This window comes from Erpetoichthys calabaricus, chromosome 2, assembly GCF_900747795.2.
Source record: "Erpetoichthys calabaricus chromosome 2, fErpCal1.3, whole genome shotgun sequence".
Taxonomy (NCBI): domain Eukaryota; kingdom Metazoa; phylum Chordata; class Cladistia; order Polypteriformes; family Polypteridae; genus Erpetoichthys; species Erpetoichthys calabaricus.
Window position 1 is genome coordinate 26,936,590 of NC_041395.2, and position 27,907 is coordinate 26,964,496.

General features: G+C 41.8%; 1 protein-coding gene across 1 annotated transcript in view; it reads left to right on the forward strand.

The window, feature by feature from the left end:
• Positions 1 to 27,907, forward strand: part of LOC114645707 (uncharacterized oxidoreductase YjmC-like) — an 81,565-nt gene that overhangs the window by 44,890 nt on the left and 8,768 nt on the right. Inside the window, exons 3-10 of the mRNA XM_028793525.2 lie at positions 1,930 to 2,118; positions 9,976 to 10,037; positions 14,194 to 14,247; positions 14,944 to 15,042; positions 19,707 to 19,842; positions 23,695 to 23,813; positions 26,379 to 26,474; positions 27,750 to 27,860. Of these exons, the coding sequence (XP_028649358.1) occupies positions 1,930 to 2,118; positions 9,976 to 10,037; positions 14,194 to 14,247; positions 14,944 to 15,042; positions 19,707 to 19,842; positions 23,695 to 23,813; positions 26,379 to 26,474; positions 27,750 to 27,860 (866 nt within the window). The remainder of the gene's footprint in view (positions 1 to 1,929; positions 2,119 to 9,975; positions 10,038 to 14,193; positions 14,248 to 14,943; positions 15,043 to 19,706; positions 19,843 to 23,694; positions 23,814 to 26,378; positions 26,475 to 27,749; positions 27,861 to 27,907) is intronic.

The following is a 27,907-nucleotide window of genomic DNA, read 5'->3' on the forward strand; positions in this document are numbered from 1 at the left end:
GACCTCATGTGTAAAGCACAGCTGCACAGGAATGGCTTACAAAAAAATCAGGAGTGCGCTCCCCTCGACGTTCTCATACAATGAGACAGAGGAAAAGGTCATCAGAACCACTTCCGGTTGTGCAATATTTCTCAGATATCATATCTCTTTGTTTCTCATCATCACTAATTGATAATATCGATACATAATCATTTATTTCTATTTATAATCAAACTTTATATTAAAATGATATTTTCGCACTTAGTGAGGATGAAAACGGTGGTGAAATTTGTCGTGATATCACATACATTACGTAGATTACGTGCAAAGTAAAAAGAGTTATAGTCACCTAAAAACAGAAAAAGTGTTAGTATTATATAATATTTGTTGCAATAAATTGCTATAGGTAAAACTGCATTTAGCTACATTTAATTATGATAATGATGGCGGAAATAAAAAAAAAAATCGTAAACTTAAATTTATTACCAGGAACATGACGGGACGTAGCATCTTATCGTTCCCATTACATCTTTATATTTACTGTACATGGCATGTTCAAAGTTTACACGTTATTGTTAAACTGATGATGTATAAATTAAAATAAAATGAAAAAGTTATTGAAACAATATGCGTTATATTAAATAAAGTTTTGAATATCATGTACACATTTATATTTCCATGATACAAAAAATTTGGATGGTTGTTTAAATAAAATAGTACTTCCAGTTGAGTAATTTTTCTCAAATTTCATATCTGTTTGATTTTCATCATTATAAATATCTATACAAAATTTGAATCATCTATCTGTAATTATAATCATAGTTTACTAGAAAATTTGCGAAAGTATTCAGTTAAAGTACCAGTTCTGGTTGTGCGATTTTTCTCAAATTTCATATCTTCTTATTTTTCGACATTTTTATATCCACACAAAATTTGAATCATATATCTTTATTCATAGCCATAGTTTACATGGAAAAAATTGGAAATGTGTTTAGGTAAAGTACCACTTGTGTTTGTCAGAAGTGGCCCACAAGTTGATAGGATTCCTTATTTTTGATATAAAGCAGGTGTACAAAATCTCATTGACCGAGGGCAAAGCGTTTTTGAGTTATCGAGTTTACACACAGACATACAGACACACAGACAGACATCATTTCAAAAATGGTGTCTTCGGACTCAGGAAGGTCTAAAATGCCAAGATTTCCATCAAAATCTCGAGGTCAAATGTTTTCACAATTCCTATACTTTTTCTATACTATGTATATGAGAAAGTAACAATGTAAATGTCCTGGAGCGGCCGAGTCAGAGTCCAGATCTCAATTAAACTGAGAATCGAGGCTGTGCACTCACAAGCTCCATGACACGTGATAGAGCCTGAGCAGTTCAGCAAAGAAGAAGAAGAATGGGGGAAAGTGGCAATGTGGAGATGAGCAAAGCTTGATCAAGCACATCAGCTTCACATGGAAGTGGGAAAAGATGAAGAGGAAGAAGAAGAAGAAGAGATGTGCAAAGCTGATAGAGAGAGACCTGTGCATACAGACGCAAGGTTGTCACGGCTGCCAAAGTGGCATCTACTGACTTGAAGGGGGTGAATATTTCGGCCATCCCTAATTTTGTGATTTTGTATTTGTAATTATTTTAAACCATTTGCAGAGACCTGTCTTCACTTTCACATTAAAGAGTTGATCAGTTTTAAAAAAGACAAATCCATTGTGATTCATTTTTTATAATGATAAAATGTAAAAACGCTTTATCGTCACTGTCTCCTGATCTTACTGGGCACATTGGGTAAAATGTGTGTTCAACAAATAGATTTACGAAAATGCAGCGACATAATGAGGCCTTGGCAGAAGACTAACCTGAATTATTGTTTTTTGTACATTAATATATTTAATAGTAATATTCTTCTTCTTTAATATTAATATTCTTCTTTTTCATCTTCTTCTTTAGATATGTATGTAAAGGATATCAAAACCAAGATCTGCGCCAAAGATGGAGAGCCAGTTGTCATTAACGAGTCAGTGGCCACTGCGTTAGTCGATGGCTGCAATCTCCTAGGACCTGTGGTTGGGAACTTCTGCATGGATCTTGCCATGAAAAAGGCCAAGGATGTCGGCATTGGATGGGTTGTAGCTCGAGGTAGGCACATCAGGAATGACAGGTCTGGTCACATGACTGAATGACACATTGGTTACTGCTCCGGTCACACTGATCTGATGTCTTGGTTTGAAATCCCAAACCCAGTTATTGTCTTGTGGAGTTAGCATGTCCTCCATGCATCTGTGCAGCTTTTTCTGTGGCTCTGCCATTCTTCCTTTCACATTCCTAAAGGTGTGTGCATCTAAACTGGCCCTTTGGTAGTGCTGCATCCATGGTGGACTCCTGCCTTGTGTCCAATCCTGCTGGAATAAGCCATCTTTCCTGTCTCCCTGGTTTGAATTTTGTTTGAGAATTCTGAGTTATCAAACTGGAAAAGTAAAAGATGTGGTTTATGAGAAGGATTTAGCAGTCATAGTGGGCTCATCACTAACAGAGTGTTCAGAAGCCGTTAAGAAGGCTAACAGACTGTCAGGTTATATAGCACGATGTGTGGAGTACAAGTCACAGGAGGTTCTGCTAAAGCTTTACAACACACTGGTGAGTCCTCATCTGGAGTACTGGGTGCAGTTTTGGTCTCCAGGCTAGAAAAAGGACATAGCAGCACAAGAAAAGGTCTAGAGAAGAGCGACGAGGCTGATTCTAGGGCTACAGGGGATGAGTTATGAGGAAAGATTAAAAGAGCTGAGCCTTTACAGTTTAAGCAAAAGAAGATTAAGAGGTGACATGATTGAAGTGTTTAAAATTAGGAAGGGAATTAGTCCAGAGGATGCATTAAAATTATAAATTACTGTTACAATACAGGAAGAATATAGATAAGATGATACTTTCAATGTAAATTGCCACTGTAATTAAATGACCTTAAGGGTCCTGTAAATTCTCTTGATACCTTATAGAGTTCAACAAGAACACGGGGACACTGTAGGAAAATTGTTCAGAGTAAATTTCACTCAAACATTACGAAGGTTTTCTACGCAAAGAGAACCACAGACACGTTGAATAAAATACCAAGTAGACAGCAGGGCTTTAAGGACCTTCAAAACTCAACTTGATGTTATTTTGGAGGAGTTAAGTGGCTAGGACTGGTGAGCCTTACCTTGTTGGGCTAAATGGCCTGTTTCTCTAATGTTCTAATCTAAGGCCTATCACATTGGTCCCGCAGCTGTAAATGTCCACAAGTCACTTCACCAGAATATTTCTGCAGGCTTTGGAGTTGAACTAAACCCCCAGTGGTCACTCTTTCAGTCCTCCAGTCACCTTCCATTAACTTGCTTATGCTCACAATTTACAAATATGAAAATGAATGTGGTTTGTAAGTCATCTGTGTATGAAAGTGTTGGATAATTCATTGAACAACTCTAAATGATTAGGTGGCAGGCCTGGCATCCTGTGTTTAAATCTCACTCATTGTTGTCAAGTTGGCATGCACTATTGATTTGAGCGCAAAGGCTTCCAAAATGTTAAACATTACTATGACTATTTTTTAAACAGGTCACTTCTCAGGCAAAGCATCTACAATGTTAATCAACCGGCCTCTCCCCTAATTGTAGGGCACTAAATAGATAACAGATTCTAGTGTGCCCGTCAATCCGATACATTAGGTAAATAAATTAGATTAAGAACTTATTAAGACCTCACACTCTGAGAAGTGTTCTGAAAACGTGTACCTTTGGGTAAGGTTGTATCATGATTACCCTTTTTCAGAGTATTGATTTATATGGATTACGTAACATTTTAATAAGATGTGAAATCTGTTTGTCTTTAGTTTTTCGTTTGCTTGGCCCTGATGAAGGGGCAGAATCCCAAAATGCATCAGCCTGATGTCCAATCATGTGAATATTCATTAACCGCAGTTCAATTCTTGGATACTTTGGATATATTGACCCTCTGAATGTTGTTACTTACATGTTATTTAGGATTTTTTTTTACCTGAGCTGCTTATATTGTATCTCTCTATTATATAAAAAAATCCTGCAACGAGACGAGACTTTCTGGAAGATGTGACGGTGTCGGTAACACTGTCGGTAAAGTCACCGATAAGCTAGACAGTGAGGCACAACAAAGCAAAGGGATGGAGCAAAAAGTGCAAGGTGCTTTCATTAAAACAGCAAACAAAAACAAAGTGTCCAAATTAAATAAAGTGCAGTGCATCAAAATAAGTCATTAAATAAATAATCCATAAAACAGGTGAAAGGTGGAGGTTAAAATCCAATACAAAAAAAAATCCTTCAAAACCCGAGGTTAAAATAATGGCTGGAAACAGTCTCTTTAACAACACAAAGCACAGTGCATCCTTCTTTAACCCGACAACTCCCCTGCTTCTCCCTTCTGGGCCCCACAACAGGGGAGTCGCCCTACCAGCATATGCAGCTCCTTCAATACTGGTCAAGTAGCCCTCCGATCCCTGGCTACGTTGGGCTCCAGCCGGACCGACACTTGGGTTTCATCCCCCAGTGGCCAGGGCACTCACACTGATGCTCAACACGCCCAAAGCCTCCATGACTCCGCTCCTTTAGACGGCCAGTCGTCTCCACTGCCGGTCACTCCAGCTACTCCCAGTTACTCAGCTGGAGCGACCACTTCAATCTGCCCCCTCCAAGAGTTGGCCAAACTCCTCCGGGGCTCTCCTACCAGCTGCCTGCCATTGCTCCAGCGAGCCTGCTGTTGATCACTCACTCGCACCAGCTCCCCACTTCTCTAGCCTTCCTCTCCCTTAACTTCCATCCTTCTCTCTTATCTTTTCTCTCCTCTCTCCTCTCCTGTCCTACCCGCCTCGCGCTTCTATTTATTACAGGGATGTGGATCAGATGTGGCAGTTAGCAGCTCCCGGCACCAATTATGGATGCTCACGACTCCTCACCTGTGCACTTAAGTGAGGACCGTCTGCATCACACATCACCCGGGAACCGCTCCGAGCCACACATACCACGCCCCCTCGCTAAGACGCGAGTACGGTGACTATTTATTTAAAAAGTGGCCTTTTTGACTTGAGCTGTGGACCCGCTACACCACAGAAGATTTTTAAGTCCCACGAGATGAGACTTTGGCCATGAGATGTTTTCAAGTCCCGCCCACCTCTCCACCATTTTCAACCACACACACGGTAATCTCACCTCTCATTCGTGTAAATACTTTTGACAGACACAGTTTATGCTCTCTCAGCTCTTATAAATTTAAATGTTTTCCTCATTCTAAGTTCCCAATTAAAGAAGATATATTATTTATAAATCTTATTGAAGAATTTCCTCACAAAGGGTTATCAACAGAAAAAATGAGTACACGGGCAATCCTAGCACCAAGAAATGATGAAGTCAAATGAATTAATGCCAAAAATGTCGATCGGTTATACGGCAGATTGGTTAAATGCGTATCAATAGACTCTGCTGAAACAGTTAGTGGTGATGGTGCGGAAGATGAAAACATCAGCTTACAATATCTCGTAGAATATCTACAACTGTTAACACCATCCGGTCTTCCACCGCACAAATTACTGTAGAAAGAATGATGTATCTAAGAAAGATAATGTAGCACATCTTAACATTAGACAACAGAGGAGATCTTGATATACCATTCGTATTAAAACATTAACAGTTTCCCGCTAGAATAGCTTTTGCAAAGACAATTAACAAATCTCAGAACCAAACATTCGAAAAAGTCATATTATTTAATAGACAGAAAGAAACGATATTCACTCACGGGCAGCTATACGTTGCATTGTCACAGTGAATGTCCAAACACAAAATCAATATTCAATGCGATATTGGCAAAAATGTAATTAAAAAAATTGTTTTAACTGAAGTTTTACAGTAAAAGTGTAAGTTTTAAAAGTATTTGCATATTAATTTCAAAGCCAAACAGAACAAAATCGTTTTACATAACGAATAACGCTAATGCAACATGAAACATAATTTACTTTCAAATTCATCCATCCATCCATCCATCCTCTTCCGCTTATCCGAGGTCGGGTCGCGGGGACAGCAGCTTGAGCAGAGATGCTCAGACTTCCCTCTCCCGGCCACTTCTTCTAGCTCTTCCGGGGGAATCCCAAGGCGTTCCTAGGCCAGCCGAGAGACATAGTCCCTCCAGCGTGTCCTGGGTCTTCCCCGGGGCCTCCTCCCGGTTGGACGTGCCCAGAACACCTCACCAGGGAGGCGTCCAGGAGGCATCCTGATCAGATGCCTGAGCCACCTCATCTGACTCCTCTCGATGCGGAGGAGCAGCGGCTCTACTCTGAGCCCCTCCCGGATGACTGAGCTTCTCACCCTATCTTTAAGGGAAAGCTACTTTCAATTTATTACGTTTTACTCTTTTTTGCTATGGTTAATTACTCACTGCAATGTAAAATAGTTCTATTATGCATATGTAACAATTCCCAAGAAAATAAAAATCTGTTTAAATTGTACAACCACATCCCCATAGACGAGCGACAGAACCACATAGAGGCTAGCGAGTAGCACTGGTACGGGGGATGGCAAAGCCCCCTAGTTTATAATAATTTTAAAAATGTTGCAAGCCTTTGTGCTCAAATAAATAATGTTAAATGTTTAAATATTTTTGTGATATGTAGGTTAGATGAACTGATTTTTTTGCTAAAAAGAATACCGATGAGTGACCTGGCTGTTCCCTCCTATGTATTTGTATAAACTGGCAGTTTGTTTGGTATACATTGATGGCTTTTGTGATTAAGTTTGCATCTCCTTCATATTTCTGCACAATTGGTTTTTTTTTTTGGTACTTTTCCTATGAAATGTATGCACCCTTTTATAAGTTTTCCCATTTTTTTTCCCCTTTAAATCATTGTGGATCTCGTTTGGCTTTTTTGACATTGATCAACAGAAAAAAATCATTTTAAGGTCAATGCGAAAGCAGATATCTGTAAGGTGTTCTAAATTAATTACAAATATAAAACACACAGTAATTGATCACATAAGCATTCAATTCAGTATTTAGTAGATGGAAGCCATGGCCGTCTTCATTAAGTGTGCACAGGTCTCTCTGTATCAGCTATGCGCATATCCCCCCTTTTTCTTCATTATAAAACTGCTCAAGTGCCATGCTGATTGTGAGTGAACAACCTTTATCAGGTCCAGCCACAAATTCTCCATTGGATTGAGATCTGAACTCTGACTTGGCCACTCCAGGACATTCACATTGTTGTTTTTAAGCCATTCCTGTGTAGCTTTGGCTTTATGTTTGGATTCTTTGCCTTGCTGGAAAACAAATCTTGCAGGCTACATGATGTTTTCCTCCAGGTGATCCCCAGATTTTATTCCAGTCATTGTACCCTCACAAGCCTTTCAAGGCCTACTGCAGAGAAGCATCGCCATAGCATGATGCAGCCACCACCATACTTCACGGTAGAGATGGCATTCTTTAGTTAGTGTGCAATGTTTGGCTTAAAGTTAATGTTAATGGTGCGACTCAAACCACCTACAACTGAACACCAGCAAAACCAAGGAGCTGGTGGTGGATTTTAGGAGGCCCAGATCCCTCATGGACCCCGTGATCATCAGAGGTGTCTGTGTGCAGAGGGTACAGACCTATAAATACCAGGGAGTGCAGCTGGATGATAAACTGGACTGGACTGCCAATACTGATACTCTTTTCAAGAGAGGACAGAGCCGACTATACTTCCTTAGAAGGCTGGCGTCCTTCAACATCTGCAATAAGATGCTGCAGATGTTTTATCAGACGGTTGTGGTGAGCGCCCTCTTCTACGAGGTGGTGTGCTGGGGAGGCAGCATAAAGAAGAGGGACACCTCACGCCAGCACAAACTGGTGAGGAAGGCAGGCTCTGTTGTAGGTGCGGAGCTGGACAGTTTGACATCCGTGGCAGAGAGACGGGCGCTGAGCAGACTCCTGTCAATCATGGAGAATCCACTGCATCCACTAAATAGTATCATCTCCAGACAGAAGAGCAGCTTCAGCGACAGACTGCTGTCACCGTCCTGCTCCACTGACAGACTGAGAAGATCGTTCCTCCCCCACACTATGCGACTCTTCAATTCCACCCGGGGGGTAAACGTTAATATTATACAAAGTTATTGTCTGTTATACCTGCATTTTTATCACTCTTTAATTTAATATTGTTTCTTATCAGTATGCTGATGCTGGAGTATGTGAAATTCCCCTTGGGATTAATAAAGTATCTATCTATCTATCTATCTATCTATCTATCTATCTATCTATCTATCTATCTATCTATCTATCTATCTAAAGCAAACATGATATTTAGTCTGATGGCCAAAAACCTCAAGTTTGGTTTCATTATACCATAGAACCTTCTCCCAGTTGATATCAGAGTCCCCCATCTGCCCTCTCTAGAAGTTATGTGCATTTTCTGAGTGGTTTTCTCTTTGCACATCTTGCCTGAAGAAGGGGCAGAGTCGCCTTGAAAGCTTGCATATTGTAATCTTTTCAGTTAGCCAATAAAAGGGGTCATTTTGCTTGACTTCTCACTACTGTCCCATAAAGCCTCAACTGGTGAAGCACCTGGTCAACAGTCGCTGTCTGCACAGTCTCTCTGATCTCAGCCACTGCGGCTTGTTACTTCTTGAGAGATCTCACAGGTCTTCCCCTTGAACGATGCCTCCATTTTTGTGGACAGATTTACAGCGGTACTGCGCTCTTTTAGTTTCTTAATGGCTCATGTAACTGGATATTTTTCTTGACCTCATCCCCTGACTCTTGCTTTTCACAGAGTTGCTTGTGTAGGTTAGCCCACCCTTCTAACTGACCACAAGTTTAGACTTTGCACCTTCAGGTACATGTGTATCATAATCAACTGAGTGATGTCCAGTGAACCAATTCTGTGACTTCTGAAAGCAATCGGTGGCGCCAGTCAGGACTCAGAGGTGGCATATTCAAGGAGGTGAATACTTACGGGATCAAAATAAGTTTTTTATATTTGTGCAGTGATCTGTTTTCAATTTGATTATTAAAAGGTATTTTTCTGCTGATCAGTGAGAAAAAGCCAAATTGAATCCACTTTGGTTCAAAATTGTACAATAATAAAATATGAAAACTTCCAAGGGGGTGCATACTTTTTATAGGCACCATACTGTGGTTCTTCTCCGATACCCAGAAATATGTGCATGTCAGGTTAACCTGAGTGTGTGCAAGAGTGAGCTGAGGACCTGAATGGATTGGCACCGTTTCCAGAGCTGATTTCTGCCTTGTGCTCAAATAGGTGCCAGCCTGAAGTGGATTAAGGTGATGTGTGGCATAGTGGTTAAGTGTTTGGACTTCAAAGCCTGTGGTTGTTGGTTTAAAGCCAGCTATGTAAGTAAATCACTTCACCTGGCTTGTGCTCCAGTTGTAAAAAATAAAGAAAAGAAACCTTTATATCTCAAATGCTGTACATCGCCTTGGATATAGTAGGTGACAGTCACATAAAATTACGAAGGTCTGAAAATGTTACAATGGTTGGCACAGCAGTTCTAAAGATGTAGGTTTGATTCCTGGCTTTTGTTCTTCCTATGTCTCCATGGGAGTTTTGCTCCTGCTCCTCTTGAAGATGCGTTTTCAGGTCAACAGGCGACTCCTAATCAGGTCTGTATGAGTGAGTGAAGGGGCACATGTCATTGTGCAGCAGCGCCTAGCATTAGAAAGACCCTCAAATGGAAAAAGAGTTTAAGAATTGGATGGATGGGAGGACACCAAGTATTCATTTCAGGATATTTTATGTGCTCCAACTTTATTAGCAGTGTGAGGATCCCCAGTGATCTGCTGACACACACCATAGGCAATCTACCACTCTTGCTCAATCACCATTTCTTTAAGTGAACACAATTTTCTTTCACACGTTTTAAATGTAGGAATGATCAACTGAAAAAGTGAGCATGTGTATGATTAAATTGTGAATATAAAAGCCACTAAACATGTCTTCCTCTTTCGCAGGTTCAAACCATTACGGTATTGCTGGCTATTACTCGATGCAGGCATTGAAGCAGGATATGATTGTAAGTTGGATAATTTGATTAAAATGTCAGTAATGTTTTGTCCAAAGAGGGGGAAAAGCTCACCAATAAAAGGGGACTTAATTAAAGAAGGTGAAATGGAAGAGAGAACATATACTGCCATACATATACAATTTCAAAAAGCTCAAAGCATAACAATCTGCAGCACAGCCTCACAGGATCTATCAGTCTACACATACAGTTCCATACCTCATTTACTGCATGGATGGGTTTTTTTTGGTTTTTTTTTTTAATATTTTTATTTTATTAATTTTCATTGTAATCATTCCATACAAACAGATGAATTTATAACCCAACAAAATTGAAGACAAATCAAACCCCATTCCTGAGAAGGAGAGCTTAGCTAAAGGAAAATTGCTTGAGGCTTTTTAATAAATTTATTTAAAATAAATTTACTGCATGGATGTTATGTGATCCATCTACACAAAGGGTGCAGGCTTTTAAAAACCCCATTCAATAGGCCAGACCTGCCCTTCATTTGGGTCTGAGGCTGTTAGACAGACATCAACGACAGGCTGCCTTGCCCCAAACTCAAAAGGTAGGCTTTATTGGAACGATCTGTGAAAGATGAACAAGTAGATAAAATCAAGAAAGGTAACAGCATACTCAGTAATTTATCACAATGTATGGAGTACAGCTCAAAGGAGGTTGTGCTGAAGTTATATAACTCACTAGTGAAGCCGCACCTGGAGTACAGTCCACCAGTTAACTAATAATCCGACTAGCAACGCTGTGCTTTAATGATGGAGATTCCATAGAGATACAATAAATGAAATTGAATAGCATCAAAACGCCTTTGCAAATTGTCAATATTGTTATTGATGTATTATTATTTCTGTATTTCAATAGTTAGTATTGATTTATGTGGTGTATGAATTATGTTAATGTTTGGTTAGGTTAGGTTTGGGTAGAGGAGGAAGATAGCCCATCTGGGGACACATGGCACTGGCACACTCACCCTGTAAATCATTTTTTAATTAAATTGCATGTACCCATATTTCTAATAGCACTCAAATAAATAAATATTCTTCTTAAAAATTATACCACTAGATATAAACTAACAAATCTCTTTTTTAAAAATTGTTGCAAAATAAATTTAAAAGGTCTGTAATAAATAATTTACAATTCTATTGAAATTATAATTTGAAACAGAACCTTATAAATGGGGGGCGGCACGGTGGCGCAGTGGTAGCGCTGCTGCCTTGCAGTAAGGAGACTCGGGTTCATTTCCCGGGTCCTCCCTGCGTGGAGTTTGCATGTTCTCCCCGTGTCTGCGTGGGTTTCCTCCCACAGTCCAAAGACATGCAGATTAGGTGCATTGGCGATCCTAAATTGTCCCGTGTGTGTGCTTGGTGTGTGTGTGTGTTTCCTGCGGTGGGCTGGCGCCCTGCCCAGGGCTTGTTTCCTGCCTTGTGCTCTGTGTTGGCTGGGATTGGCTCCAGCAGACCCCCGTGACCCTGTAGTTAGGATATAGCAGGTTGGAAGACTGACTGACTGACCTTGCATATCATATAATAAAATCATTTTTAATTTAGAATACATTTCAGTTAAAATCTCCAGGGTTTTATTAAAAAGAGTATTAAATACTTAATCCTATTCCACTCCAAATATTTTAAAACTATTTCAAATAGGGAATTTAGAATGTGTAATGTGTCTCCAAGGAGTCATATTCACCCAAGGGGCTATAGATATTTAAATATAAGGGTTATTATTAAAATATTAGGAAAAATAAGGTTAAGTTAAAGGTATTAGAAAGGGGAGGTTGTCTAATAAATAAACATTAACCTTAGGGCTGCCCATGTAGACCTTAAGATTAGGCTTGGGTCTTAACATTAGGGCCCAGTTCAAAGGGGTTAAGGATTGGGGTCGGGGCAGGACATCTAGTACAATCTTCTTATATAATACTCTACCATGGCTGTTTGTTTGTCTGTCCAGGATTTTAAATCACCTGTAGCTCGCAAACCGTTTGACCGATTGACCTGAAATTTGGTACACATATACTACGTGACGTCTACTGACCGCTTTCACAGTGATGATTGACCTCCAAGGTTATTCCTCTTTTTATTTTTATTTTATTTTATTGTAGAATCAACTCTCGGCAGCAGCCAGCAGGTCGGCCGTGCAGTGCATGCGTAAGGGTGCCGTTCTCATTCCCTACCTCTTCATATCTTAATTCTTGAGGCAGATTGAAGACTTAAGTGCCAGCTTAAGTGAAAATTTAAAGAAAACGTACTGAGTAATTCCAACACAAACACTGCCTTAATCAGTTTTAACTTGAAAATATGCCAACGAAAGAAGAGAAGAAGCGGGCCACTAGGGTGGAGAAAAGAAGATCTGCTCAGGAAGCAGCAAGCACATCAACCTCTGAGCAAACAAATGCTAAACGTACAGAGAAAGAGGATGAAAACTAGCAATGCTCAAGTCAAGTGTATTTGTGCAGTGCGCTGTTGCTGGTAAATAAATAAATAAATTGGAATACTGTATAAAAAAATTAAAAATTAAATAATCATCATTCTAATAATTTTCTGGCAGAGTCCGGGTCTAAATGTTTAGCATTGGCCAGGACTCGGAACAATTCAATATCTTGATTTGGTAATGAGTTAGGCATCTGTGCAATTGTCTGGTTTACAAGCAGTGCCCTATGTATTGCATAGGATGGCAGTTGTTCAATTTCCAGGATTGGAGCAAACCTTATGAGTGAATTTGGAAACACTCTATTAAGTTGTCTATATAGTATGCCAGAGTCCAGATGGGACAACTCTATTAGGCATGAATCCCAAACACCTATACTTATAAAAAGTTTTTCAACCAATGGTTGGGGTTATATTTGGTGTTTCATTACGTTAGAGATTGTAAAAGCAGCTGTTAGTTGAATATGTGTGCCCTTAAAATATCTAACTGGATCTGTTTGTAAAATATGACCATCTCCTAGGATCAGGCAGGGTACAGAAAATTGTTTAGGCCAGAGCCATAAAGTACCTTTATTAAGCATTTGAAGGAGGGTAATGTATGCATTATGTTAATCTTAGGTTAGGTTAGGTTACATTGCGGCAAAAAATGACACAGAGGTATATCCCTGTGCATGGAATGCAGCAATGCAGATGTCACCACAGCAAAAATGACATCAGACACAGAGTTGTGGCCCCACATGCCACCAGCGAGCACAGGGTTTTTACCACATGCTGCATATGGAATGCAGTGATGTAGATGCGGCACCTCATATCGAACATCAGCGCGTCAAAAATGACATCAGATAGAGAGGCACGCCTCCACCCCTTTAATATACGTCAACTCGCTTAACGGTGAAATCGACTAAAAACAGTCTGGTCGGAATCATATGTGCAGTTTTGGTCTCCATATTACAAAAGACATAGCTAGAGAAAGGGCGGCACGGTGGCGCAGTGGGTAGCGCTGCTGCCTCGCAGTTGGGAGACCTGGGGACCTGGGTTCACTTCCCGGGTCCTCCCTGCGTGGAGTTTGCATGTTCTCCCCGTGTTTGCGTAGGTTTCCTCCCACAGTCTAAAGACATGCAGGTTAGGTGGATTGGCGATTCTAAATTGGCCCTAGTGTGTGCTTGGTGTGTGGGTGTGTTTGTGTGTGTCCTGCGGTGGGTTGGCACCCTGCCCGGGATTGGTTCCCTGCCTTGTGCCCTGTGTTGGCTGGGATTGGCTCCAGCAGACCCCCGTGACCCTGTGTTCGGATTCAGCGGGTTGGAAAATGGATGGATAGCTAGGGAAAGTCAACAGAAGAGCAACTAGACTGACTCCCTCTTGGAGGACCACCCACAAAACATAAGGGAACTGATATATATATAGGCAACGTGTACATAATCAACATACTGTGGCATGCTAAAGCTTGAGCCCCCTTCCTTAAAATGTCTGCTACTGTGAATAGTTAAGTGAGCAGAAGATGAACTGATCACCAAACGGCGTAACGTTAAATATGACACTTTCCTTTAATAAGCAAGATTACGTTTTTATTCCCATCATTCACAGGTACAAAATACCAAAAAAAACCCTTCTTTCTATTTGGTGTTTGGGGCTCAGTGGTGCCCCCCTGTGGACAAGGCATATATATTAATAATATTTATATTTCTTTCAGTTGATCTATCTGTAAATCTATTTGTTTTGTTTTACAGGGCATATGTTTAACCAACACTTCACCATTGGTGGTACCTACTAGAGGAAAAGAGGTAAGAAATCTTTGAGTCAGTTTGGCCCTGATGTGGAGATGCTGACTCCTTTGTCCTCAGTTCAGCATTATCCAGGTGGGCTGGTAGCCGTAGTAGTAATTGTACACCATGCAGTGTAACTCTTGTTGCGTGAATGAGTGTGAGCACCCTGTGACACACTGGCAGCCTACCAAGTGATGGTTGTGCAAACCTATAATTCGATTAAGAGAACTTCAGAGTGGATGGATGCTTTTTAAACTGGGTGGCATGGTGGCACAGTAATGAGGACCCGCTGCTAAGCAGCCCCAGGTAGCTGTTTCAATACCTTACTGGGCTACTGAATCTTCAGGATTACACCCACATCTAGACTGCCCCTAAATATCATCATACATTTGATTGCGGGCACATGGTATGCCCGCAGAGGACTGGTATTCTGGCTTAACTGATGCAACAATGATAGACTGCCACTCCCCGTGACCCTGAAATGGAAGAATTCTCTTCAAATCACTTTTTAATTAAAGTCAAAATGTAAGGCGTAGCAATAAGATACAGTAACATTGTCCAACCTGGTTAATCCAGTGTCTCTACAAGCATTGGGCAAAGGGCAGGAACCAATCCTAGGTGGGACACCAGTCCATTGATGAAATGTAAGGCACTATATAAAATTTTGAGTGATTTGATCCATTTTTTATTTCTTTTATTTTCCTTTTATGCCAGTGCACATTGGGGACCAACCCGATCAGTGTAGCTGCACCTTCTAAAGATGGAGACAGCTTTGTCCTTGACATGGCCACATCTGCAGTGGCACTGGGGAAGGTAAGAATGTTATGGCAAATCAAGAATGCTAACTAGCTTAGAAACTCTGACTTGCTTATTATATCTACTCTATATATTGTGGTAGCCGGCCCGGACACAGACAGGCAGACACCGATGGTTCACCCACAACACATTTATTTACATTCATATTTACAGTTCAGTGTACCTCAAACCCCCAAAAGACCCCAATAGTCCAGGCCACAACTCGAATGCCTTAGTCTTCAGGCCGCCTCCTTGCCTCTCCTCTGAGCCCCGTCCTTCTCCACTTCCAACTCAAGCCAACGAACGGAGGCAGGCGGCCCCTTTTATAATCACCCGGATGTGCTCCAGGTGCTTCCCAGCAGTCTTCCACCGGCACTCCCCAGTATGGCGGAAGTGCCGGCTGCGCACCTGGAGACACTGGTGTTCCAGATCCTCTTCACCCCAGCACTTCCGGGTGTGGCGGAAGTGCTGAGGTCCAGGGCTCCCAAGGCATTGGGGCGCCCCCTGGCGGTGACCACGGGCCCCTACAAGGTTGAGCTTCAAAGCTCTGTACCCGTATGTCCCCATAGCCTCCAGGGCAGTCGCCCCCACATGGTCTGGGGAAGGCCATAAGCCCTCCTCCGGTCCTCTGGGGCATCCCGGCAGGGTCACCCCACCCAGCCACCTGCGACAATATATAAAATCCTAAACCTAAAAGTGCAATGATTTTGTGCAATGATTTTATGTGACGTTTTTATGTCACTTTTTTGTCACATTTTAAATCAAGTTTATTTTAAAACCTGTGTATATATGTTTGGTATCATTCTTTTCAGAATTTATTGAACTTTAATGTGATGTTGTTAGATTTTCACATTCTTATTACATTTTTTAATTATAAACTAAAATATCAAAAAGTCACGGTTTATAAGAATGTCAGCTAAAACAAATAGATTGTTTATTTAGTCTCTTATAAATACTCATCGAGCACAGTAATGGGAATACTCCAATCGGTAAGAGAGTAAATATTTTATTCTCATTTCATGATTTTTACTCCGTTAAATAATAATTGATTTTTCTTTTACATATTTATAGAATTTCCTGATTTTGACTCAAATAAATAATAATTTTTCTTTTGTACATTTATAGATTTCAGAATCAGAATATCTTTATTGTCATTGTAACAAATACAATAAAATTAGGTGTGGTCCCTGCGGTGTCAAAATATAAATAAAATGTAATTAAAAAAGGATAAGAAGAAATAAGATAGAACACAAACATTCAACATAAGACCTTAATTGCACATGAACACTATTGCACAAGATGTCATCTACTGCACTGCTGCATTGGAGGTGATCAGGTGGCATTCAGTGTCCTAATAGCAACAGGGTGTAGACTGTTATTCAGTCTCTTAGTCTTTGTTTTGATGCTCCTGTATCTTCTGCCTGATGGTAACAGTTGGAACATGTCATGAGCGGGGTGTGAGGAGTCTTTTAAGATGTTTTCTGCTTTCCTGAGGCAGCGAGAGCTGTGCAGTTCATCCAGAGAGGGTAAAGACCAGCCGATGATCTGCAGGGACGTCTTTACGATCCACTGAAGTGTCTTCCTCTGCGCTGTTGTGCAGCTGGAAAAACCCCACCAGAGGCAACAGCACAGGATACTCTCAAGAAGGACACTAGCAGTTTTTAGAGGATGTTATTTTTCCTGTGGACTCTCAGGAAATAAAGTCTCTGTTGAGCCTTCTTGGCCAGCTCAGCTGTGTTCACACCCCAGGACAGGTCGTCCATGATGTGGACTCCCAGGAATCAGAAGTCTGACACCCTCTCCACACAGTCCCCTCCGATGTAGTGGTTTGATGTCCGTTTTCTTTTTCCTGAAGTCCACAATGAGCTCCTTGGTCTTCCTTGTGTAGAGTAGGTTGTTGTCAGTGCACCACGCTGTCAGCCACTCCACTTCGTCCCTGTAGGCAGACTCATCCTCCCCAGAGATGAGCCCCACCACAGTGGTGTTGTCTGCATATTTGACGATGGTGTTGCTGTGGTGGGTAGGGGCGCAGTCATGTGTGTACAGCGTGAAGAGCAGGGGACTCAGCACACAGCCCTGAGGAGAGACGGTGCTGATGGCCGAGGAGATGTGAGGGCCCACCCTAACCCTTTGTTTGTGCGGTCTGTCAGGAAGTCTTTAATCCATATACAGGTGGAATACGGGAGTCCCAGGGCTAGCAGCCTGCACACATATCTGTGAGGGAGGATGGTGTTAAAGCAGAGCTAAAATCGATAAAGAGGAGACGTGCATAGCTCCCCTCATTCTCCAGATGGGACAGGGTAGCATAGAGGGCAGCAGCAACAGCGTCCTCAGTAGACCTGTTAGACCTGTAAGCAAATTGGTGTACATGAAAGGTGGGAGGGATGAAGAACATGATATGACTCTGGAGTAGTCTCTCAAAACACTTCATCAACACCGGGGTGAGCGCTACTGGCCGATAGTCATTCAGGCAGGTTAAGGGTGATTTTTTTGGTAAAGGGAGTAAGATGGAGGATTTCAGAAAGGGAGGAACTGAGGCCTGGGACAGTGACAGGTTAAAGATCTTTGTAAAGACCCCAGCCAGCTGCTCTGCACAGCTCCTCAACACACGTCCAGGGACACCGTCGGGACGTTCTGCCTTCCTAGGATTGACAGCCTGAAGCGACCATCTCACCTCATGTTCCTCCACCCTAAGGGAGGGTGATGTTGTTGTGAACTGCTGCTGCGTGTGTAACAGCTGCCTCTGGTAGTTCCATCTCAAAGCGAGCAAAGAAGTGGTTCAGCTCCTCTGCCATTGAGGTGTCACCTTCAGCAGCTCCATGGCTGGTCCTGTAGTTGGTGAAGTGCTGGACTCCCTGCCAAACCTGCCTGCTGTTATTACAGTCCAGGTGTGCTCCTCAATCCTTCTCCTGTAGTTCCTCTTAGCCTTTCTGATGCCTCTCTTCAGGTTGGACTGTGTCATGCTGTAGAGAACCTTGTCACCACACCTAAAGGCAGTGTTTCTTTCCTTTAGCAGCCGCTGAACCTCTCTTGCTTTACTAATACTCTGGCCGCAAATGGGGGTTGGGTGCCAAAGGCACCAGGGGGGCTTGCCCCCCCTACTAATATAATAAACTGCAATTTCTCATGACACAGACAGGCAGTATGGTGTAGTGATTTAAGGCTTTGGACTTCAAACCCTAAAGTTGTGCGTTCAGATCCCACTACTGACACTGTGTGACTCTGAGCTCCAACTGGAAATGCTAAAGAAATGTAACCAATTGTATCCCAATTGTTGTAAGTCGCCTCAAATAAAGGCACCTGCCAAGCAATAATAGTGTAGGATCCATTCACCACTATAAAAACGCATTATCATACCAGACATGTAGTCCAAAGTGCTTTATAAGTAGCTAAAAAACTGAGAAAATAAATAAATACAAATGTACTTAATAGAATACACATAAACAAGTAAGTAATAGAAATCACAGAGTGTTTAAATAATAATTCATTACATTTATATAGCGCTTTCAAGGTACTCAAAGCACTTTACACAGTGAGTGGGGGAACCACTTCAACCACCACTAATGAGTATCACCCACCTGGATGATGCGGCGGACGCCATTTTTGCACCAGTAGCTATTAAATGGTGAAGGGGTGGGAGATAGTTAGCCAGTTAGAGACAGGCAGTCATTAGGGGGCCAGAAATGCCAGGCCGTAATGGACAAATTAGCCTGGACATCGGGATACACCCTACTCTTTATGAAGGATACCCAGGGATCTTTAGTGACTAAAGAGAGTCAGGACCTCAATTTGCCATCTCATCTGGAGGATGGTGCCATTTTTACAGCATGGTGTCCCCATCCCTTCACCTTCACATCATAGTGTAGGCGCCCCCTGCTGGCCTCACCAACACCTCTTTCATCAGCAACTCAAATTTCTTTCCCAGATGATCTCCAGTCTAAGTACTGGCTGGGTCTGAACGTGGTTAGCTTCAGATAGATGACCTCTTCTGAAGTGCATGTGGTATGGCTGCTGGCTTATATGGATTAAATTGCTGAACTACTTTTTTAAGTTTCTTATGATTTTAATGATACGTCTTATGCTATGGTTAGATGGCAAGAGAGGACAGGAAAACAAAAAATCTAGCTGTTGAGATGCTGGAGGAAATAAACCTGTAGGGGCTCAAGGTCAAAACAGCACCCGGCCCCCCCAATAAAACATAAATGTGTTAAAGTAGTTCATTACTGTTACGATGCACTAGTCTAGAAGATCAGAGTGTCCACAGATCTGCCAGCATCACAGGCAGCGTGTACAGGGGGGATCAGTCTGGAGTGGGACAGCGTTTGGTACCTTTACTGGTCATAAATCAGTGGTGTGCACTGGTTAGAGTCCACTTACTGTGTACTCTGCCTGTCACTCAGTCAGTGCTATGGTCAGGAAATGACAGGCCAGAAAACAGACATATGGCCCAGTGAATCGACGATTGTGAATATATACATTAGAAAACAAGGGTTAAAGGCCAATTCCACACTAAAAAAGAAAGAAGGTAAAAGACACGGTGTCTCGGCTATACAGCCTTCATCAGGCGTGCCATAGGATTACATTTTATTTATATCTTAAGGGATCAGGAAAACAGTTGGCAATCATTGCATTTCCAAGCTGAATTTCTCCTTTTTTCTCTCCATTGTTTCCCTTTACTGTAGATTGAACTTCATCACCGTCGGGGGGATGAAATTCCAGAAGGCTGGGGTTGTGATTCTCAAGGTAAAATCAGTACTGACCCCAGCAAAGTGCTCACTGGTGGAGGACTCGTGCCCATCGGTGGTTGTGAGGCCACAGGTAAGATGGGCTTCTCTTCTTTAATGAGGATGCTATGCACTGCTTCGTGTCACTAAATCTGACATTAAATGCATTAGAGTAAAACTGAAATGATGTTTGCATCTGTGTGTGTCTCTCTCTCTGTATATACAGTATATATATATATGTATTGTAACAGATTGAGGCGTGGTCCACCTCTTGAACCCTCAGGTACCACTCTGAACACCAGGTGAATGTACAATAATTATTTATTTTACTACTGTACCGTGCACAAAGCATCCTCCACACTCATCATATAAACAATAAACTCTCAAACAATCCTCCTCGCCCAGACACTTCACCCTCCTACCTCCCAGCTCAGCTCAGTGTCTGAGCTTTCCCACAGTCCTTTTATATCCCCTGACCCGGAAGTGGTTCCTGGCCAAACCCACAAGTCCTTATTCCCTCCGGGTCAGGGTAAACAGTCCTTTCTTCAGCCCGGGAGCACATCGTTCCTTCCCGTCACGTGATTGTGACGCACTCCCGGGTTATAGGGCACATAAGAGCCTACTAGCCCCCATACAGCGACTCCCGGTGCTCCCCAAGGTATCCAGCAGGGCTGTGTATAGAAACTACAAAGTCCATGAGGCCCTGCTGGAACTCGGGGCACGATTATGCTGTCTGGAGGGCTCCTCCTGGCGGCCTGGGGGTGGCGACCGGAGTCTATAGCCGGTCGTCCATCACAGTATATAAATATATATCTACTCTCTATATATAAAATCATAAGCCTAAAAGTGCAACGATTTTGTGCAATGATTTTATGTGACGTTTTTTGTCACTCTTTAAGTCGGGCTAATTTTAAAAACTACATATATATGTTTGGCATCATTCTTTTCAGAATTTATCGAACTTTAATGTGAAGTTGTTAGATTTTCAGATTCTTATTCCGTTTTTAAATAATAAACTAAGAAATATGAAGAACTCATGTCCCGCAAGACGAGACTTTGTGCCAAGATATTTAACAATTCCAGGGGCTGGAAATAAAAGACAAAGAGTATGACAGCTGCTGTACAGGCTTTTAAATGTTCGAAGCGCCGCACGAGATGCTGATCACACGGCACATCTACAGCAATCCAGCAGCTGATCGAGCAAAGAGGAGGTAAAAAAAAAAAAACTGTATTTGTTTCCCATTGTATCACCATTTAAGAGGGGGCTTCAGACCACGTCTCTTTGGGGTGCGTGCAGCCCCCCTCATCACAATGTGAGCAGCAGAGACACAAAGTGGTTGGCGCATAGCGCAGGCCACGGGGATTGGCGAACGAAGCGAGCAGGGGGTAACCCCCTAGTAAATTATATTAAATATATATATAAAAAGATTAGCAAAATCATTTTCATGTGACAATTTCATGCAGCACTCATTTTTCTTCAAAGCCATACGTCATATAGCATGTATATCTCATTTTTTCTTGTCTTCATTAGCAGAATTCAACTATGATACTCTAACATCAGTACAACCAATTTAACATGAATACGTCAAACAAAATACCTTACATACATCCGCTCGGCTAAGAACAGTAGCAGTTCAGTTATGTGCAAGCAGTCAACAAATAAAGTCTATATAATGGCATATGCTTACAAATTGAAAAACTGCTTAAACATTCAATTGTTGGAAAAATCCTGACTGATGATCATGTGGGAGACGACGTATCCTTAAGTTAGATACTGGTGATACTTTTTCAAATAGATTACCATTCATTTTGCATAGATGACAATTTCCAATAGTTTTAACATTTGCTAGAAGTAAATCTCAGAGCCAGAGTTTTGACCATGTTGAGATATACCCATGGACGTGTTTTAACTATATATATCTTATATATAAACATTTACGTATGGAAGCGTGTGTGTCTGTCTGTCTGGCTCGGAAGTGCGAGGCTACAGCATGAAGCTCAAAGAGCTGGCAAGGCGTCCCCAAATTAACGAGTCAGAAGAAGAAAGAAGTACGAGGATACAGCATGATACACCAAAGTGAAACCACCAGGGAAAGACAAACTCGCTAATACACAAGCGTGGCGAGTACAACAGCAAAACGAAACCTCCGAGTAGAGAGAAACTCGTTTATGCACTGATAGACAAGGGGGGCGAGTACGTCAGCAAAACGAAACCACAGTGTCTGCAGTTCAATTTTTTTTCTGACGATTTCAATAGTTTCTAGGATCCTGGGCTTTTTACAGCACGGGCTTACACAGCTAGTATATATATATATATATATATATATATATATTGTGGCAGGCGGCTGGCGTCCATGCCCAGCCGGGACGCCCCTGCACACTATATCCAGGAGGAGCAGCCCTGGTAACTGCAATACCTCCCCTGGACGCTAGATGGCCGCCCCCCTGGGGTGGAGCAGTGCGTCAGTTTCCCACAGGGATCCCTGGGAATTGGAGTTGGGTGAAGCCCTGTTGGGTCCTGCAAGCACCGCCAGGGGGTGCTGTGTTTGGGACTCCTGAGCCCGTCTGGGCAGCATATTCATCACACCCGGAAGTGCAGCCACAAAAGGAGCCAGCAACCGCCACTCAGCGGTCAGAATCGGGACGAAGAGGGCGAGGTTGCCTGGGAAGAGTGGTGATGCCAGAGGAGAAGTGCTTTGTTACTTGTGTGCTTGGAACTGTGTTGTGTCTGTGGGTACGAGGAAGGCGTAGCTCACAGATGAAGAAAAATAAAAGTCTTTTTATTTTACACGTGCCTCTCGTGTCCAGTCTGTGTTGGGTCGGGCACTATATAGCGTCATCTTACAATATACTGTATATATTGTTACAGACATCACGGGTTGGCTGTCATCCCTATTGGAGTGGATGTCACCTCACCTGGCCGGAAGGCTTTTATAACATAAGGAGAAAGATGGATGGGCATCCTGACCCGTTGGTTAGTTGGTTAGTGGTACCGTTCCCAGTTTGGAGGCCGATAGATAGATAGATAGATAGATAGATAGATAGATAGATAGATAGATAGATAGATAGATAGATAGATAGATAGATAGATAGATAGATACTTTAATCTATCTAAGGAAGGGACAGAAGGAGACTGCCTTCCAGGGCCATGTGTTCCCCCAGTACACTGAGTGTCCATATCCCTTTCGTATGGCTCCCAGTTTGACACCCCACAGGGCTTCATGGGAGTTGTAGTGTTAGTGGGCAGCCCTGATGGGTTCCTCAGGTGCCACTGGGGAGGGGGGGGGGTGCTTCAGGAAGGCTCTCCTATCATGGGGAGGTTCTGCCTGGCCTGTAAGTGCTTCCTGCATGCCATGTGGTAGCACCAGAATTATTCCCAGGTCCAGTTTAGAGGAAGCTGCTCTGCTTCACCCAAGGGAGTTATAGGATAGACAAAGCTCACCTGTGAGCAGTGGAGGAGGAAACAAGAGAAGAAGGGTCACTTTATTAGGTAGTCCTGTCTCGCCCTTGGTCTTGACCCCCTTTTGCCTCCAGAACAGTCAGAATTCTTGATGGAAAGGACTGAAGGAGGTGCTGGAAACCTTCCTTGGGCATTTTAGTCCATGCTAACTCAGTAGCGTCATACTATTCCTGCACTTTAATATGCAAATTATAAGAAATGTGAAGACACATCAACAGGAGATATAGAAGATGGATGTGGAAAAATGTAAAATAAAATTGATGTTATGTATAGTAACTAACTGCCAGCCAGCCAGGGTGACTTTACCTGATCAGCGAACTTTTGTTAACTTTCATCTGGCTTTCTCTTACAGTATGTGTCACTCCAACCTCACATTCTGAGATACAGTAGTAGTTTTTATTAAACAGCATAGAGATGTAGAATGTACAGTACTGTAGCTTGAATGACAAGGAATGTAAATCCATGCTCTGTGTTCTTTGCTGTCAGGTGGATACAAAGGCTATGGGCTGGGAATGATGGTGGAAGTCTTCTGTGGAATGCTTGCAGGATCGCAGTACAGTAAACACATCCGCACTTGGAAAGTCACGGACAAAGTGGCCAACCTGGTATGTATAATGAGGTCCTTTGGGCTTTTTACTGCCTGTCCATCTGTTGGAATGGATGTGTGAAATGAGCTCCCCCTGAACTGGACTATCAAAGGCTCTGTACAGAAAGTGCTTGTGAAGGCACTATATGAAGTTCTGATGTGCCATTGCTATGCTTATTATTGATTTCCTGCTGTGCTCAGCTGCTCATCCTCTGTAGTTGTCTAACACTTTGCTGCTGAAAGTAGTCATCCTGGTTGTTCTCTTTTGAGCAGTTACTGTTTACTCAGCACATACATTAGAATGTCTGCTGGTCCAAATCTTATCCAGATTCTGCAAGTCAATCAACCCTTTTATCTCTATTATAAAAGAGAATCTTGAGATGAAACTATTGCCAAGAGATTTTTTCAAGTCCCACCCTCCTCACAACCTTATTCAACCCTGACCATGGTCCTCTCACCTCTCGTTCGTGTAAATGCTTTTGTCAGACACAGTTCCTGCGCTCTCAGCTCTTATAAATTTTTACGTTTTCCTCACTTTAAGTTCCCAATAAAAGAAGATGTATTATGTCCAAATCTTATTCAAGAATTTCATCCAGAAGGGTTATCAACAAAAGAAACGAGTACACGGGCAATCCTAGCACCGAGAAACGATGAAGTCAAACGAATTAACACAAAAATTGCTCAATCGGTTACACGGCAGATTGGTTAAATGCGTATCAATAGACTACGCTGAAACAGTTGGTGGTGATTGTGCGGAAGATGGAAACATCAACTTACAATATCACGAAGAATATCTACAACTGTTAACACCTTCTGGTCTTCAACCGGCCAAATTACTGTTGAAAGAAGGATGTATCGTAATGTTATTGTGTAATTTATATGTGAGTGATGGGCTATGATTAGTTGTATTCAAAATTGGTCGAACAATTCTGACATGTAAAATTTTAACAGGCAACAAGGAAAGTAATGTAGTACATCTTCAGGGGATAACATTAGACACCAAAGGAGATCTTCGTATGCCATTCGTATTAAAACATTAACAGTTTCACGTTAGAATAGCTTTTGCTATGACAATTAACAAATCACAGGGACAAACATTCTGAAAAAGGCGGTTTATTTATTAGAGAGAAACAAACAATATTCACTCACGGGCAGTTATACGTTGTGTTTTCATGCTGTAAGTTCAAACACGGATTCAAAATTCAATGCGATATTGAAGAAAAGTTAATTAAAAAAATTGTTTTAACTGAAGTTTTACAGTAAAAGTGTAAGTTTAAAAAGTATTTGCGTGTTAATTTCAAAGCTAAACAGAACAAAATCGTTTTACACATCGAATAACTCTAACGCAACATGAAGCATAATTTACTTTCAAATTATTACGTTTTACTCTTTTTTACTATGGTTAAATACTCGCTGTAATGTAAAATAGTTAGTTCTATTATGCATATGTAACAATTCCCATGAAAATAAAAATCTGTTTAAATTGTACAACCGCATCCCCATACGCGAGCGACAGAACCACAAAGAGGCTAGCGAGTAGCACCGGTACAGGGGATGGCAAGTTAAGTGAGCAGGAGGCAAAGCCCCCTAGTTTATAGTAATTTAAAAAATGTTGCAAGCCTTTGTGCTCAAATAAATAATGTTAAATGTTTAAATATTTTGTAAAAGTGTAAGTTTAAAAAGTATTCATGTGTTAATTTCGAAGCCAAACAGAACAAAAACGTATAATGCAACGAATACCTCTAATGCAACATGAAACATAATTTTCTTTCAATTCATTATGTTTTACTATTTTTTACTATGGTTAATTACTCGCTGTAATGTAAAATAATTAGTTCTATTATATATACAGTATGTAACAATTCCCATGAAAATAACGATCTGTTTAAATTGTACATCCGCTTCCCCAAATGCGAGCGGCAGATCTGCGAAGTGGCTACCGGGGGTTGGCGAGCGAACCAAGCAGGGGGCAGAGCCCCCTAGTTTACGCTGTAATATAAAGAAACATGAAATAGAATGTTTACCTCATTTTCAAGGGCAGCACAGTGGTTAGCGCTGCGTTAACACAGTAAACTGCATTCAAATCCCCTGTCTCATTACTGTCAGTGTTGAGTTAGCTGACCCATTACCCATGGTGGTGCTTCTCCAGATTTCCTCACAGAAATATGGGGTGTCGTCTCGTTCCCTCAACAACCCAAATATGTGCGTGTTGTAGGTTAATTAGCAAGTCAGAATTGGTTTAGTATGAGTGTGTGCAAGTGTGCCCTTCAATTGACCCGACCTCCATCCAGGGTTTGGCTGCCTGGTGCCCATGTGTCATCAGGGTGGGCTCAGTCCCCCCACACCCCTCAGCTGGGTTCAGCAGATTTAAGTGTGTTATACTAGAGTGTATCTGAGCCCTCCCATCTTACATTATTACACATAATACAACCTGAACCAGCTAGTGGCACATACAGACAAATACCTCGGCCATCTCAGGTTGTATGCGCTGCTTTGAATGTGAGGATTTGTTTGTTATCTGTCTGTCCATTTGTGCCTCATTCCATTGCCCACATTTTAACCATCTCGCGTGGTCTCATTGTAGGGTCAGTGCTTTGTGGCAATTAATCCTGAAAACTTCGCCCCTGGATTTACTGACAGAATGGATGACATGCTCAGTTTACATCGCAATCTGGAACCTGTAAGTGTAATCAGCATCAAAATCATAATAATAATAATAACAATAATAATAATATATTTTATTTATGTAGCACCTTTCCCATGCTCAAGGTGCTTAGCATAATTTACAGCTAACTAACCCGAGGGTGGCATTGTGGCACAGTGGTTAGCACAGCTGCCCTACAGCACCAGGAAACTAAGTTGCCAGTCTGCCAATACTGATGCTCTGAGTAAGAAAGGACAGAGCCGACTATACTTCCTTAGAAGGCTGGCGTCTTTCAACATCTGCAATAAGATGCTGCAGATGTTCTATCAGACAGTTGTGGAGAGCACCCTCTTCTACGCGGTGGTGTGCTGGGAAGGCAGCCTAAAGAAGAGGGACGCCTCACGCCTGGACAAACTGGTGAGGAAGGCAGGCTCTATTGTAGGCATGGAGCTGGACAGTTTGACATCTGTGGCAGAGCGACGGGCGCTGAGCAGTCACCTGTCAATCATGGAGAATCCACTGCATCCACTAAACAGGATCATCTCCAGACAGAGGAGCAGCTTCAGCGACAGACTGCTGTCACCGTCCTGCTCCACTGACAGACTGAGGAGATCATTCATCCATCACACTATGCGACTCTTCAATTCCACCCGGGGGGGTAAACGTTAACATTATACTAAGATATTGTTTGTCTGTATACCTGCATTGTTATCACTCTTTAATTTAATATTGTTTTTTATCAGTATGCTGCTGCTGGAGTATGTGAATTTCCCCTTGGTATTAATAAAGTATCTATCTATCTATCTATCTAGTAGAGCCTTCCCTATCTATCTATCTATCTATCTATCTATCTATCTATCTATCTATCTATCTATCTATCTATCTATCTATCTATCTATCTATCTATCTATCTATCTAGTACAGCCTTTCCTATCTATCTATCTATCTATCTATCTATCTATCTATCTATCTATCTATCTATCTATCTATCTATCTATCTATCTATCTATCTATCTATCTATCTATCTATCTTCTAAAGAAAGATCAAGTCAAGTTTTGAAAGTCCCTAAAGTCTGACTGTCTACCACTCTACTTGGTAGCTTATTCCATGTGTCTGTGGTTCTCTTTGTAAAGAAAAACCTCCTAATGTTTGTGTGAACTTCACCCTTAACAAGTTACCAGTTCTTAATGAACTCATTTTAGAGTAAAGTAAGATTGGAGAAGGGAAGCAGGCCCAGTTTAAGTGAATGTGCCCCCTGAGTTAAAGCATTTGTTAAAACACGCTAACGATGAACCTTATCTTGTCTTTAGGCTGAACCTGGAGTTCCAGTTGTGACTGCCGGAGATCCGGAGCGGACAAACATGAAAAAATGTGACGAATTAGGGGGCATACCCTACCACATCAGCGTGGTTAATTACATGGTGGGTGACATTTCTAATTTGATTTTACCATTTTAAATGAAATGTGA